At 32.7% G+C, this 16,972-nt stretch overlaps 1 protein-coding gene across 1 annotated transcript; it reads left to right on the forward strand.

Annotated features, from left to right (window-relative positions):
* The first annotated feature begins 9,312 nt into the window (after window positions 1-9,312).
* LOC145610539 (auxin efflux carrier component 2-like) lies at window positions 9,313-14,986 on the forward strand. Its single transcript, XM_081665859.1, has 7 exons — window positions 9,313-10,190; window positions 10,380-11,109; window positions 12,003-12,285; window positions 12,927-13,012; window positions 13,718-13,875; window positions 14,359-14,435; window positions 14,555-14,986. Exons 1-7 carry the CDS (start codon window positions 9,618-9,620, stop codon window positions 14,619-14,621), a joined length of 1,974 nt encoding a protein of 657 aa, XP_081521985.1. The 5' UTR covers window positions 9,313-9,617; the 3' UTR covers window positions 14,622-14,986.
* Window positions 14,987-16,972: the final 1,986 nt, after the last annotated feature.

Below are 16,972 nucleotides of genomic sequence, written 5' to 3' on the forward strand. Positions count from 1 at the left end.
TGCAATGGGATGCTTACTCACTTCAAGTTATGCCTTTTATAGCCTTGATTTCATCTTTGCCTTTTTCTTTTTCTTTAGCTGAATAGGTTTTACTTTGAAGCTTCCTGACTATTGTTTCTTTCTGTATCCGAGCTGTACTTGTATGACTAAGTTTGAGATATGTGTAGTGTGAGATAGAGAATTGAAAGAAGAAGTTGTGGAAAAATGAAGTGCTGCCTTTTAACCTGTAGTCATTCACAATAAGAGAAAATGGAGAGAAAGTGAGGGAAAGGAAAGGAACAAGTTCCTTTTACGGACAAGAGTTTGGGGGAAGGAAGGGAGGGAAAGGGAAAGGGAAAGGGAAAGGGAAAGGGAAAGGGAGAGATTCATTCTCTTCTTATTTAATAGACAACATCCCTCCAAAATTGAAGAGATTCAGAGGGAAAATGGAGCTCCACCTTCACTCTCCCTTTCTTTCCCCTCCCCTTCCTCCTTTCTCCTTCCCCTTCCTTTCCTTTTTACCTAGGTTTTTTTAGCAAAGTGTCATTGAAGTTCCGAACATCTAGTTGATTTAAATGTCACCACCATCTATGGTAGGGGCTCTTTATTTACCTCAAGTACCTCAGCAGGATCCTTGACACTCCAACATTGGTATTGACATTTCTTTGGATCAGAAGAATGGGGAATGTTATAAGTAGCTGAAATTGACAGTGCACATATTCTCATCGGATTAGAGTTTCTGAGTCCAAATAACATATGTCATTATAGGATTGGCAGCATTGGCCTGGTGAATATGCAATGTACTCAAGCTGGACTGTCCTTGGAAATTTCACCTTGCGGTTCCTGCATTCTCCATTAGGCTAATCATATGTAAATTTTTGCTGTAAATGCTCCCCTTTCTAATCATAAAACATATTCTTCCTTTATCTTGTTACTACTGGAATTCACAAAAGCTTTATTCTTTATCTTCTGATGTCTATTACATATGTGCATTCATTGCTATAACCATTTAACAACCATTCCATTTTTGTGAATGATGTGATCCTGTGAGCAGAACTCAACATGTATTATCTACTTTGAGGGAGTGTTCATTTGAAGCTCAAATAGTGAGTATTAGTTTGTCTTTTATTTAGTTATGGGAATTGCATATTTCTTGCTCATTCCTATTTCTACTTGCAGAACATAGCCTGTAGTTACTGTATTTGTATCATTTACTAAAGTAGGGTTCTAAAGTATGGGTAAGAATACGAGCAGGCTCTCTGCTCATGCTAGCTCTCCAGATTGCATGGTGCTTGCTGTAGGTGATATCTTAAATCTATAATCTCTTAGTTCCCCTACTCTATTTTACTTGCCGGTACTGGAGTTTCACGCTTGCCAATGTACCAATCCCCGTTATTAATATCTTTAGTTGCATTTTGGTAAAAATTATAAAAGTTAAATTTAAGTACAAATTTATACGAATCCGACAAGATCCCACATGAATCTCTTTTGTATAAACAACAATATGACATAATAAGAGAGAGTGGAGGAAGTGTCTTTTGTTCAACTGGTTAAGTGGCAAGGTAGGTTTCTGATCACAGTTAAGGACTTTGTCTATGCAGTGATGGCTTTGTTGTCTTACTAAACATGGAAATGCCACACTACCACTTCTTGACAGCATATTTTGGTCTGCATGTGAAGTTCTTTGCTATAATTTTTAGCTGTCTTATATTAGGCATATAGATGATAATGAAGCTTAGGATGGCCTTGAGCGGCTTCTCATGAAACTTCTATGCCTTGGAAACAAATGATATATAATGATGTAAAGTGTGATAAATAAGTAGGCTCTTCTTGTTTACTTTCTTTAATGGTCTACCTGCGGTGTAAGTTTTGCTCAAATATCTTCCCTCTTGCTGTTCTTTATCTAAACTGTACTTGGTTGATTGCTTTTCTTTCTTTTGATCCTTTCGCACGTGCCCTATAAATTATTTCCTTTAGGCTTCAGCTAATCAGAAGAACTAATTCTCTGTTTTGGTTGTCTATTATCATTGGATGAAAGATTGTTTTTCATATAAATGTTTCTTGTACTATATTTGCCTTTGTGGAAAACTTGCCTCTGACAAGAATATGATACAGCTGATATCACTGAACTCTGTACATGTTCTTTCATCTTGCTATAGCTTAATTGTGTGAAGGTGAACAAAGGTATCTGTACTGAACCAATGCCTATGAAGGTGTAGGCGCTCTTCTGCATCATCTTAATACCTTAGTAGAAGGCTCTTTATTGATCAAAGATTCAACTATTTTAGTGATGAACTGATGACCTAGTATTGCTGAAGACATTATCTTTCAGAGAGGAGAAAATTTGTTGTGAAGAAGTGTATAGACCATAAATTTTAATTTTTTGACCATTTAAGTTGTGATGACCGGTATTAAGCTCTTAAATTAACATGTTCCCGGTTCAAGGTTGCAAGAGTTTAAAGAAATTTGCAACTGGGACTAAGTGCTTTTACACTCTTTTTGCATCTCTGTTAGTAAAATGGCTTTTTAGCTAATTGATATATAGTTATTTTGTTCCATATGTAGTTATGTACATGTATGGTATGAGAGAGTTTGATCCTAGCTACTATCTGTATCCAGAAAATTGCTGGAAATTGTTAATAATATGTAGATTGACCATCTACATAAATTCCAGTATCTTTTCTGGCAATCCATCAGGTATAGTTGTTTGGTTAATGCTTGTCAAGGATAAGAAGGTAAGGGTGATGCTGTTTGTGTAACTGCGGTTTACCAAGTGGTGGTTTAAGGAATTGTTGTCTGCATTACCGTCTTAATTCTTACATCTGGTATATAGAATTAATTCAGGTGGGAATGGTTGTTGCTCATTCATATTATTTGCTTGGAAAGACATTAGATATTATGATATCGATCTTGCTTTTGTTTTCGTTGTTGTCAACTGCCTGTACCCCTGTTTTTGCACTTTTTTACACCTGGTTGGTATTATATCTGAAATGTTCCTGCAGGAAATGTAATGCTATTTGATTTGGAGAGCACGTTCATAAGGTAATCCTAAATGTTTTGCTGTGTTCTTGCCTTCAACCTCCTATCTGAATAATCTAGTTAATGCAGCATTTATCACTATGTTTTGTATTGTAAATTTGCATTACATTTTTTCATTCATGATTGAGGGTTCTTCATGCATGCTTCATTTGATTCGTAATATTTGCAACCAAGAACCTTGGCACAAACTCTGTGAAGCGATTTTGGGAGAAGGCGTGAAGTGTTAACATGTTCATTTCTCCGCACATTTTGTTCAGAGTACTCGAGCCAAAAGCTTGCTTGCAAGTATTATGAATTAAGTATATGTTATAGCCTGTCAAACAAACTGCAGAGGATATCTCATTGATATTGAACGCTATGTACAAGCTAACGCCAAGCGCATTGAACCCAATGCGTTTCAATAGGGATAGTCCGTGATTTGCTTGTTCTAGGTTCCAAGTTTCCAACTACTATCCCTCAGATATTTAGACCATCCATCTTTTATTGTTATGGCAATCTCGATATCGAAAATTCTAGTTAAGCGTGGAACACAAGGAAACATACATATAGGACAGATTTCATGTGTAAAATTCAAGAAGCCTCACAAGAGCTTCTCCAAGCTCGTATAGTATCAGTATGCACTACAAGTATAAAACTATATGCAATATTGGAGGTAAACTGCAAGCGTACTCAAACGGCCCAGATTACCTCCTTTGCCCCTAATAATCTCTACTCTGAACGATACCATGATAATATCCAGAGAAATTAGGAACAATGAACGATGACAAACCTTGATGTAGGCAACTCAACTTTTTTCTTGGTAATGAAAATCAGAAAATGTACTTATCAGATCGAAACCTTTTACATGTCAACTTGACTTGGATTAGCGGGTAAGCTTGGGACATGTCAAGTTGGGAGTAAGTTGGAGGTCTATTCTTCAACACCCCCCTCACATGTAAGGTCCCTATTAACTTTAATTTCATGTGATTTTTTCGGGTTATAGTGTTTCTTTACTAATCCCCACCCCCAAATTGTCCTTAGTGAGGATTTGACCTTATCATAAGGGCATAAGACCAAGTACTACATGGTCATAGACAACTCAATATGGTTGTTACTCTAGGTCTTTAGAAATGGTTTACAAATTCCACCGTACATCAAACCCAAATACCCCATGCTCTCTCTGAACAAGATATAGTTGGGAATGGGCAACTTCAGAACATGAAAGCGTATGTAGCTTCTTACTAATTATCAATGTATGGCTCTTGGAAACCACATTGTTTAAGATTTTCCATTGATTTAGTACTCGGTAGTAAAATTACGCTCTCTCATATTCTCCTTAATAAACATAAACTCTATAGTATCTATACATTAACACACATAGAAATAATAATTATTAATACTATTACAAACGGTGTAAGATTACACCCGAATATAAGATGGATACTCAACTTTGAATTCGAAAATGTAATTACAATTGATATTATACTGAGGAATCTTGGTCTTGTATAAAATATATAGACAAGCATGTGATTCATTCACTGCAGTAACGGATTACTCCATTAAAATTATAATAATATATAGTATAATTTTATTTTTTATTTTTTTATTTTATTTTATTTATTTTTTTTTTTTTTTTTTGTGAAATAATTAAATAATGATAAAAGGCTAGTATTCACTTCTCTGATGCTGCTGTATGTTGTCTGTGTACACAACAGGACGCATCAAATCTGAGGGAGTTTTCCATGATTTTGTTTGTCAATAATATATATCTCTGTATAATTAACGTAGCAAAACGATGGAAATATAAATTTTAACACGTCATTGGTTAGATCATTCATTTTCTTATCATTGAACGGATGATAGAGTAGTTTTTTTTTTTTTTTTTTTGATGAGATGATAGAGTAGTTATGTAAAAATAAGTTAAGATAAGCTTAAGAACAAAGAAGGATACTAATGCTTAAGGGATATAATTGGATTAGTAACATCCTTTAATCTCATCAAATATACATAATAAGAAAAATGGTTCCACAAAGTGAATTTGTGTAACAATGTATGGGTAACATACTAACATAGTATTACACTGTTACCATTACCCTAATAAAAAAAAAAGTTATAAAGTAAAATTGAAACAATTGGAGGGAGTAAAACATTGTTATGCACCCAAACATTATGCATGCTCTTGGAATCTTGGTCCATTTTTATTTACTTGCAACACAATTTGTGGCACACGCTTTGAGAACGTGATTATATATATTATGTAAACGGATAAATTATTCAAAATAATTTTTACACATGAAACCTATCTATTCTAATCATCGTGTTAAAATTATTTTGATAAAATCGCTCATATACCTTAACTAATTATATTCTAAAATTGTGTGCATAAAAGGTGTGTTGCAAGTGAAAAAAAAAATGCAGGAAGTATATCAGTAAACTGTTATGCACCATATCCGTATTTATATTTAGCTCAATTTTTATTTTATAAGAATACATTAGTAGCATTTTTCATTTATGCTATAAATATTTAATTTTTTTGGCTCTACTACTATTGGCCACTCCTAACCTTGAACTCGTTACATTACATGTGAAATAAATAAATTAAAGAAAATATTGTCCAACAATCAGGATTTAAACAATCTAATATCTTTGTATTTACTTGATAATTTGTTTTGTCATTTGCTTAAACAATAACAATTTTGCTTTGTCTAATAGTTCTGAATTAAGATGCATGCTCCTGCAACCACAGATATTATTGTCCCAACAAGTTAAGACAGATTCCCTTATTTTTTTTTTAATTTTAACTTGTTTTATTTAATTAAAATCAAAAAAATTGACCAGCACAATTAGAAAATTAATATTGATTTCTTAGATCTGACTTTTAATTTTTGCTAATTTCCAAGCATTTTACAAACATTAAGAAGTAAAATAATATGTAATGGATCCCACCGCTAATTAATGGATTTTTTTGGGGAGTTCATGTGCCGCTACGTTTGCAGTGCCGCAGAGCGAGGCACCAAGTTAAATATTGGTAGTATCAACAGTGTTTTCAAAGGTTATGTTGTTCTCACGTTTTTATCTCTAGGTTGCAATTTTGGGAGAAGACGAGCCTAACATCTTGTTGTATAGTCGAGCCTAACATATTGTCCATGTTATACAACGTAAGAAAAATAAAATGTTGTTCAATTCTCATGTTTACTTATTGTTGCATGGTAGCTGAGCAAATTATGTCATTGCGTTTATCGACATAATGACATAATAACGTTCATTGATCACACACTTTATTAAATTGGTTTATGCAACTGAGTTCATCATGTATATATATAAGTGTTGCTTTTAACATAGTGAATCTTGTTATAATGTTATCGTTTGTAGGATATTTACATTTTCAAATATAGTATAAAGATATTGCCACATGCATATACAAATCTTACAACTTGCAAAATGAGATCAAAAACAATTGCAGAGTACACTGAAACGTTATAAATGATAAAGATCCTTATGATAGATTGTTTGTAAAGTTTTGGGTGAGACGGACTCACGTGAGTCCACTATCATGTTTTTGGTGTTGCGGGCCTCGCGATCGGGTTTAGTTAGCCCGCGCCTTTTTATTGAACTTTTGTTATTGAGCCCGGTCTCACGTGAGTCCGGTCTCACACAAAACCTTTTGTATATTGTTACATTATTTATCGATTATTTGCACGTAGGAAGAATTTTGGTGCATGATCAGAAACTTAACTGAGATTTTGAGCCGTTGTTAATTTGTTATTGCTTATTTGCTTACGTACTGTATGTAATCAGTTATGTTGTTACATAACTTGCGTATTTAAACATTCAATAATCAATTAATCATAGTTAATTAATAAGAATTTGAGTAGTTTATTGTAAGTTTTGAACCATGATTGAAAAAGAATTGGTTAGAGTCAATTCATTCAACCATCAATAAACTTTACACTTCCCTTTATTAGTAACATTTTTAATTTACCCTTTGATAAAACATTAAGTATTTAGCACGGACGAAGTACTTTATAAAAAAATATTGCATTTTTGAACGTTTGTTTTGTCCACTAATCATTCTATGTGCTTTGTACAAGGTCTTTATATTTCACAGAGCGTAATACACACATCTTTAAAAGTATATGGATGTTTTTTTAAGAGCAAAGTAGTTTTGATCGTTTGTAGGGTTTTTTTAGGAGTTTCGTACTAAATAACAAGGGATTCTTTTTTACAATAAAAGAACCCTAAGATAAGTGAACTTAAGTATGTATTTTCTATCACCTCTTATATTTAATACAATCCAATTTGTTTAGTGATACTTAAATTAAATATTTGAGTGAAATTTTCTGCCTTTGATCACATTTTTGCTAGCCACAAATCATTAATATTATAATAAGTGAAAGTTTTGTGAAGCAATAAAATTTATATCTTATAAACTAATAAGCTATGCTTAAAGTATAAAGGTCACCTCAGTCTAAATTTATAAATACAAATTTAAATCAATAGAAGTTATATCTCTGATGAATTAATAAGTCGTTTTGAAAATATGCTAGTATATATTAGTCATTTTAGTCTGAGAATATAAGTACACATGAGAGACGATTTCTTACTCGATACTATTTCTTACTCCATACTTAATTGTAACGTAAAATTGTTCTAAAAATGCTGTAAAAAGTGATTATTCATTATTAAAATCTAGTAATTGGGCTTATTTGGTATCATTTTTGGTTTTAAGTTTTATGATTTTTTGACAATAAAAACAAAAAACAAGAAAAAGGTATTTTCACTATTTTGTTGTCAGTTTTCAAAATTATCATGATTTTAATAAGTTAGACTTCACATTTACTGATCTGAACGGAACTAAACTGTACTGATTGGAACTGAACTGAATTGAACTGAATATATTATGAGAGAAGGAAATTAGGAGCTGAACTGAACTAAACTGAATTGAACTGATTGGAGCTGAACTGAAATTAAGTAAATGTGAACAGACCCTGATTTTTATTCTTATATGACAATATATCATATAATTTTAAAAGACAAAAACCAAAAAACCATAGCGATACTAAATGAACCCGTTTAAGTTGCTAGAAACTTTAATAAGAGTTTTACTTTTTATATTAAAACAACATAGACGACATTTTGTTTTCATCCAACCAAATTTCTTTCAGTTTAAGCTACTATACACTAGCTAGGTCGTTTCTTTTGGATACTGAGTATCTCATTAAGAACCTGAACCAAGTAATTTAATTATGTTTAATCACTACAAAGTGATTTACACTACCCTAATTACGGAGTATATCATATGTAATTAATTTTAACCCTAGATTACTAGACCAAACAATCTTTTCTAGATATACATCACACAATAGAATCTTATCCTGCCATAAATTTATTGAAATATTAATTAGCAGATGTGTCACTCTATTAAGCAAAGTACGGACGATTACATTATTACATATAATCAAATCAGCATAACAGCATTAAATTGTTAATTTTTGGGATTGTAAACCTTTGGTTGCTTCAAGTAGTTCTGTAAGTCAATGTGAGATAATCTAGAAATATATACATTGTATTTCCAACCCCAATTAAGATACAACTAGATCACTAAATATTACGGTATGAGAATATTCTTTTGGTAAAATAAAATTATTAATTCTGTTTTGTTAAGGCTATGTTTAGTTCATTTTATTTTAGACCAGATTAGAAAAAATGAGTCCAAATCGCATCGAAACTTTCACATTTTTTATCGCTGACTATTTTATACCGTAATGATGAACATTAAACTTACATAAATGAAAATTAAGCCCTTTGTAATTTTCAAATGTCTCACTTTGACTTTTACACAAATCATATACGAAGTACATCACTCTGAATATAAGATCAAACATGTACAGAGTAGTCATACAAGATTACAAGTGGTTATATCAATATATAATTTTCGAATATCAACTTTTAAAATTTCGCACTGATAAATACTACCTCCGTTTCTTTTTAGTTGACACGTTTCCTTTTGGGTAACTATTTTACCTTGCATTTACAAGATACTTCACTTGCTTTTTCATTCTCTTTCATCTCCTTAATATATGTGACTAAATCAAATGCGTCAACTAAATAGAAACAGAGGAAGTATCCAAGTACGAGTAAATAGAGCATTATAAAAAAAAGGCCATGGAGTGAATAATTGATGATTATTGTTTAATGGACTTCGTTGAACTTTTTTTACTATTCCCCTTCTTAATTATTAAGACGGTTTTGCGTTGAAAACACCATCCCGCCACACCCGATTCTTTCCACTTCTTTTCTGAGCATCTGCTACTAGTACAAGTTTACAGCTATTACACCAAAGATTACCAATTAAATTATTTCTACTAAAGTACTATACAAAATTCAACCATTTGCATTTCACACTCTTCCTTAACGCTTTCATATCCTAGCTTCATCATGAGACAACTTAGAGAAAAGCTTCCATAATCTTCACCTTGATTGATTGCTTAATAATTACTACAAACACTTGTTTCTCTTTACGTACACCATTGTCGCCTCTAGGGTAGTTTTGTTTTGATTTCGGGGTCAGTGAGGATAAAACTGAGCCTGGCTCTGATACCACTTTGTAACAAGTAAAGATGATTACTGGAAAAGACATATATGATGTGTTTTCCGCGATCACCCCACTGTACGTGGCGATGATTCTAGCCTATGGCTCGGTCCGGTGGTGGAAGATCTTCACCCCGGACCAATGCTCAGGGATCAACCGTTTTGTAGCAGTGTTCGCCGTCCCATTGCTTTCCTTCCACTTCATCTCTACCAACGACATCTACAAGATGAACTACCATTTCATAGCCGCCGATTGCCTCCAAAAGGTGGTAATCCTCACCGCTCTCAGCTTATGGCTTATGATCACCAAGAAAGGAAATCTAGAGTGGATGATCACCCTATTTTCGCTTTCGACGTTGCCTAACACCCTTGTGATGGGGATCCCCCTTCTAAAGGCTATGTATGGAGACTTTAGTGGTGGTCTTATGGTTCAAATTGTGGTGTTACAAAGTATCATTTGGTACACTCTTATGTTGTTTTTATTCGAATATAGAGGTGCTAAGTTGCTCATCTCTGAGCAGTTCCCGGAAACCGCCGCTTCCATCACTTCTTTCCGTGTCGAATCCGATGTCGTCTCCCTTAACGGCAGGGAGCCTATACAGGCAAGATTTCCTACATACATCTTTCAATGCAACATTACTATATTTCTTAGTTAAATTAAGCGTATTTTTGATGTAATAATTTTTTTATGTCACACAAATAATTCATTTTTGTTGCAACTAAAAATTAACGGAGATAGTAAGAACTAAGAAGTATAAATGATAACAATATAGGTAAATTAATGAATACAGGCAGATGCGGAAATAGGAGATGATGGTAAACTACACGTAGTAGTAAGAAGATCAACAGCTTCAAGTATGGTATCAGGGTCTAATCACAAATCACACCTTCATTCATTAACCTCGATGACGCCGCGAGCATCGAACCTAACCGGCGTAGAAATCTACAGCATACAGTCCTCTAGGGAGCCAACCCCTAGAGCCTCAAGCTTCAATCAAACCGATTTCTACGCCATGTTCGCTAGCAAGGCTGCCAGTCCTAGACACCCGGGTGCAGCGTACCCCCAAGGAAGTGGGGGCGGAGATGTATTCTCACTTCAATCTTCCAAGGGACCCACCCCTAGAACATCAAACTTTGATGAAGAAATGATTTATAAACAACAACAATTACAACTCCAACAACAACAAGGGGGTGTTGGTGGGAAGAGGAGGATGGGGAGGAGTATGAGTGGGGAGTTGTATAATGGCGGTGGCTCGCTACCGCCTTATCCGCCTCCGAACCCGATGATCGCGGGACCGACTAGCTCGGGTGGTGGTAGGAGGAAGGATGGTGGTGGTAACCCGCCGACGCCGCCTAATAAGGATTTGCATATGTTTGTTTGGAGTTCTAATCAGTCACCTGTTTCGGAGCATATGAAAAATAGTAATGTCATGAATAATAATATTAGAGGTGGGACTAATGATCTTGGGATTTTGGATTCTTCTAAGGCTGTTCTTCAACAAGAGATTGCTGCTGCTAGAGGTAATACAACATTGATTAATTAATTAATTTTGTTTATTTGATATAATAAAGATAATTTTCTATGATAAATATGTGTTGATTGAAAAATAAAATGTTATTATTTCGGGATGTCAAGTAATTTATAAGCAATATAATTGTTACTCGTATCATATATGATGCAAGTTCAAGGTTTGAGATTGGTTTTTAGTTTATCTATATTAATTAGTAAAGAGTTATGTTAAGCTACAAATTTTGAGGTCAATTGTATATTGTATCTTTTGTAATTAACAAAAGTCTTTGATCATTTAGGTTAAGTTTGCTAGGGAGTACTAGATTGGTTTATATCATAATGATGAAAGTGCTAGCATTCTAATTACGGATAAGTTGATGCTAATCTCAATTAATTAATAAATTAGTAGATCAATAAAATATACTAAGGGCCTGTTCACTTACGTTGAAATTCAGTTCAGTTCAATTCAGTTCAGTTCAGTTCAGCTACTAATTTCCTTCTCTTATAAAATATTCATTTCAGCTCAGTTCAGTTCAGTTCAGTTCAGCTCAGCTCAGCTGAGTTCAGTCAATGAGAACAGACCCTAAGTATTTCATGTGTCTCAAATTAATGTTGTCACTTATTATTTTTAATTTAAAAAGTTGTTGCAAATTGCTACTTGAAATTAGTGAGTTCGAGGCTCTAATTTTGTTTTTGTAAAAATACTTGTGTATCGACTCTAACTTCATAGTCTCCAAAAAAAAGGTCGATTAAAATTTTTTCTTTTTTTGTACATTATTCCTATTCCGTATAGTCCTTTGATTAACTTTGTAGCACAACTATTTTTTTTGGATGAGGGTAGCACAATTATAAGATGACTAATAAAAGCTATACACATTTTTGTTGCTTGTTGTAAAACAATCAGCTGGCATGAACAATTTTCAAGAGAACTTGAGCCCAACAGGGAAAGAGCACGGAGACAAGATGGAAGGGGACGACGAATTCAAATTCCCGACGACAGGATCGCCGTACCAGAAGAAGGTGGTGGATGACATGGAAGAAGGGAATGTGGTGGAGAGGAAGCATCAAATGCCCCCTGCTAGTGTCATGACTAGACTCATACTTATCATGGTTTGGAGGAAACTTATTCGTAACCCCAACACTTATTCTAGTCTTTTAGGCTTAGCTTGGTCTCTTATATCATACAGGTTTGCACTTCTTCTCTTATAAGCAGTATTATATACTACGTTTTTTTTATAATGAAGTATGATAGTATTATTTATATTACATGACTTAATGATAAATTGGTAGGTTATGTTTGACTTTAGTCTATTTTAGTTGAAAGAAAGTCCTTAGCTTGTCTATCGTTTATAAAAATGGTTTTTGTCTTTGCGGGGTTGAAGTTAGGTTACGTAAGGGTATAAACTATAAAGACATAAAGTAATTTGTTTAATTTACTTGGTTACGAAATTCGGTTGTCATATACGTGGATTTTTAGTTTCTTTTACTAGTAATTTTTTCTATTTGTCGAGGGATGATACACATATCTTTGAAAGTAAAATTCATATTTTACTTTTAATAACATTATGTAAGTAGTTTCTGACATGCGTACCGAGTACATTGTATCTTGAATAAACAATCTAAAAATGTCAAGAATCCCTAGCTTTTTTTGGTGCAAAAATAAGTTTACAGCAAGATATGGAGTCAATGGACACAATTGCCGTAGCAAAATAGTTTGCTAGTATTGGAATCATTTTAAATGTCAACCATATATTATATCCTCTATTAAATTGAGTGCAATATTGTTGTCAATTATTGCTGACTAACATAAATCAAAACCAACAAACAGGTGGAACATCGAAATGCCCACAATTGTGAAAGGATCGATATCAATTTTGTCGGATGCAGGCTTAGGAATGGCCATGTTCAGTCTAGGTACCATTACTTTACTTACATACACTTCCCTTTTATAATTTTCACATTATGAGTATGTTACCGTTCATTAAACGTATGTAGGTTCATCCACACTTAGATGGGGCCTTAGGTCTATTTATATGAAACATTCTCCAGAAGATAATTGATACAGAGTATGTGGACGACTAGACCCGAGAAATGCCTTGCGCTCACATAAACATTCATGGATGAAATACACATGCACCCAAAAAATGTACTCGTACTTGTATTATATTAACATTGACAAACATTTAACACAGAAGAATTTGGAGTAAAAAATTTTAGGTACTGGTAAATGCCTAGATGGTCAAATAGCCAAACTATTTAAGAGTTGACTTATATACTAGAGATTTTAATTTTTGAAAATTAAGAATTATAGGTCATTTTTGTGAACTAGGTATGTCAGGCCATTGATAATTTATCCAACAATCTTAACAATAAGGTCTAGACTCTAGAGTATAGAATTATGAATTTTAATCTAACATTTTTTCCAATGTTTAATCTAACATTTTTTCCAATGAGAGAGTGAGGGATAGCTCAAATGGTTAGAGTTTCTCTCTCGATTTTAGGAGATCCTGAGATCATTCTCACCCCCGCCCTCTCTAAACACCAGAAAAAAAAAAAAAAAAAAAAAAAAATCTAACATTTTTTTTTTCCCAATGTTTTATGAATATTGTGAATGAGCAGGGTTGTTCATGGCCTTGCAACCAAGGTTAATAGCTTGTGGAAAACGAGTGGCTACATTTGCAATGGCAGTTAGATTTTTGACAGGTCCTGCTGTTATTGCCGCAACTTCTATCGCCATTGGTCTTCGTGGTGTTCTTTTACATATTGCCATTGTTCAGGTATACTGTTGCCTTTTTCTTAGTCTTATACTCTTACCTCTACATACTATTTTGAGCTCAAATATATACAAAGTACTCACTCCATTTCTTTTTATTATACTCCGTACTTCATATCATTTGGAATTAAAACCCTCAAGATTTTAAATGAGACACAAAGAAACTAAAGGAGTTGAACTAATCTTATACTCCTCCTATAGGCTATAGTCCTATGGATAGGTGTTGGTCACAATTAACAATGTGTTTGATAACGAGTAACAGGGTTTTAATATATAGGAAGAGGATTGAAAGAGTATTCGCAAACTGACCTTTTATTTATTAATGGCATTATTAATTGGTCAAAGAATAAATAGGGGTAGCATCCAATAGTATGATTAAACTTCATGTACATCATTTTTGTCACTTCTCTACACCAGAAACACAAACATGACTATAAAAAATTCAAGATATTTTTTGAACTAATTGGTGGATGGTTTTTGTTGGCAGGCTGCCCTACCTCAAGGAATTGTGCCTTTTGTATTCGCAAAGGAGTATAATGTCCATCCCGATATTTTAAGCACAGGGTAAATTAGTTAGTTGATTTATATGTAGTATATAATTTCCTTCTATTTGTGTATTCTTTTCACTTAATTTTAATTGACTACAATACATCTACGCATATAACTCGAATTTGTATGTGCAGGGTTATTTTCGGAATGTTGATTGCCTTACCAATTACAATATTGTACTACGTGCTTCTTGGACTCTAAACGTAGAGGCATGAATGTAGCTAGGTTAGTAAGTTTTTGGGTCAAGCCAAGGCATCAAGAGCAGAAGAAATGATACACCAATACACGGAGTCACGTACTACACTACAACGGACACATTGATTAAAGCTGAAGATATATTGGTATAACCAAAAGTTATAAAATTGAAAATAAACAGATTTTAACTACAAATTTTTCCAAAATTTGTCCGAAATATAGTGAAACATTTTTTCGTTATCTTGGTCTTATAGATTGGTTACTGATTTATGTCAAGAACACTATATACAAGTGTAAATTTAGTGGTTTAATTAGGAAGTAGGTGTTTTGGAAGCTATAGAATTGAATGATCAACAGATTGAAGTTCTCCCAAGTTAGTGATGTCTTCTTCTATTGTATTGCAATCTTTGAGATTACTTAGAATTAATTAATTTTCATATTATTTACATATTTCCTCTCATTCTTTATTGTTAATAGGTTCTTACTAAATACTAATGTGTATGGACTCAATAGTTTAATCGTTGTTTGTTTTGATGATGAAAAAAAAAAATTAAAAATTAAACTCAATAGTAGCCTCTTTTAAGTAAAAGAGATTAAGGGCTTGTTCATATTTACTGAACTGAGCTGAACTGAACTGATTGAAACTGAACTGAACTGAACTGAACTGAACTGAATTGAGCTGAAATGAATATTTTATGTGAGAGGGAAATTAAGAGCTGAACTGAACTGAATTGAACTGATTGGAACTTAACAGAACTGAACTGAAATTAAGTAAATATGAACATGCCCTAAGTTCGGAACAATTTATTATTATTTATATATATATAAATATCCAAACACCTTCAATTTAACCTCTTTAAGAAAACCATATTTCAATAAATTTGGGGGTGTTTGACAAATACAAGTAACTTTTTGCTCTAACTTTTGACTTTTTATTTTGGTCAAACAACCAAAAAAATACGAATATGTTAGGTTATTGGCTTCTAAGCTGACTTTTCAACTAAAAGTTAAAAGCTAATAGTTTTAGGATCTGTTCGACAAAACTAGTTGTAGCTGTTGGTATTAGCTTTTGAGTAGCTCTTAGCTTTAGAGGTAGCTGTGAGCTATCAAGTAGTAGCTGTTAGAGGTCAGCTGTCAAGGTAACGGTTCATTCATAATGTGAGTGTCTGGTAAAAGTAGCGATTGAAACTATAAAAGACAATTATTATTATTTTTTATTTATCATATGTTTGATAATTATAAATATTATGTAGTATAATATATAATGTTATTAAGCAATTAATTTAAAACATAAGATAGAAAAAAAAAAACTCATCATATTGAAAGGAAAAAAAAAAGAAAAAAAGAAGGATATGGAATAGAAAACTTGATATTATGATCGTGAAAATTTTAAGGTATAGACAGCTGTACTATACTTGTTACAGACAAAAAATGCGGAATGAACATGTAGCTGTTTTGTAAAGAACATACAACTATTTTGTAAGGAACATATAGCTTTTTTGTAAAAAACATCCATTTTTTTTTTAAAAAAAAAATAAAAAAAAAATCTAAAGAACACCTGTAATATTAATAAAGAACATGATAATATTATGTAATGAACATTATTTATATATACCCACCATAATTTGAAAAAAAAAAATTCAAAGAACATTTAACAATAAGCAATAATGAGTATTATGTCACAAAATAAAAGCACATAATTCAGATAATCAAAGAACATGAACATATGTTCTTTCTCTTTTTGGTGTATATATGTTCTTTTCACTATGAGTATATGTTCATTGCATTTTAATAGTATGTTCTATTCAGTCTAGGTATATGTTCATTACATTTTAATAGTATGTTCTCTTTATTATAGATATATGTTCTTCACTTTTCTATATTATGTTTTTTCATGCAAAACGGTTGTATGGTGCAGTGTACTGGCGCCTGCAAGAGCCAATGATTGTTATGGTTGGATGAAACAAATAATACTGAGTAAAGATGATAAAAACTAAAAAAATATGTTCATTAGAAAAACTAAAATAAACAAAATATATAAAACTGAAAAGTAAGGTTGAACACTATTTTAAAATTTCAAAAACTTTCAACAACCGCTACTTAAAAACTACCTTACCTCTACCAGTTGGTTTAATCATTATTTTGCCAAATATTAATATTATTTTAAGGTAGTGTTTTGACTAAGTCTAAAAGGTAACAACTACCTTAAAAGCTAACGCCGAACAATCCTTGGCTTTTTCTATTGATTTTAGCTTATTAGTCCACTTTTTCACTTAATAATCAGTTAAATGCCTCATTTAATTTTGACACACTTTTATAAACAACTGAAATAAACAACCAACTTAAAAAGCCAATCT

The sequence above is a fragment of the Chenopodium album genome, chromosome 24, assembly GCF_948465745.1.
Source record: "Chenopodium album chromosome 24, dcCheAlbu1.1, whole genome shotgun sequence".
Taxonomy (NCBI): Eukaryota; Viridiplantae; Streptophyta; class Magnoliopsida; order Caryophyllales; family Amaranthaceae; genus Chenopodium; species Chenopodium album.

Bases quoted from the DNA above. Each gene is read 5' to 3' on its own strand.
- LOC145610539 (XM_081665859.1), top strand. From the start codon at position 9,618: ATGATTACTGGAAAAGACATATATGATGTGTTTTCCGCGATCACCCCA. The intron at 10,191-10,379 runs GCAAGATTTCCT...TAATGAATACAG, and splicing joins ACGGCAGGGAGCCTATACAG to GCAGATGCGGAAATAGGAGA. The intron at 11,110-12,002 runs GTAATACAACAT...TAAAACAATCAG, and splicing joins AGAGATTGCTGCTGCTAGAG to CTGGCATGAACAATTTTCAA.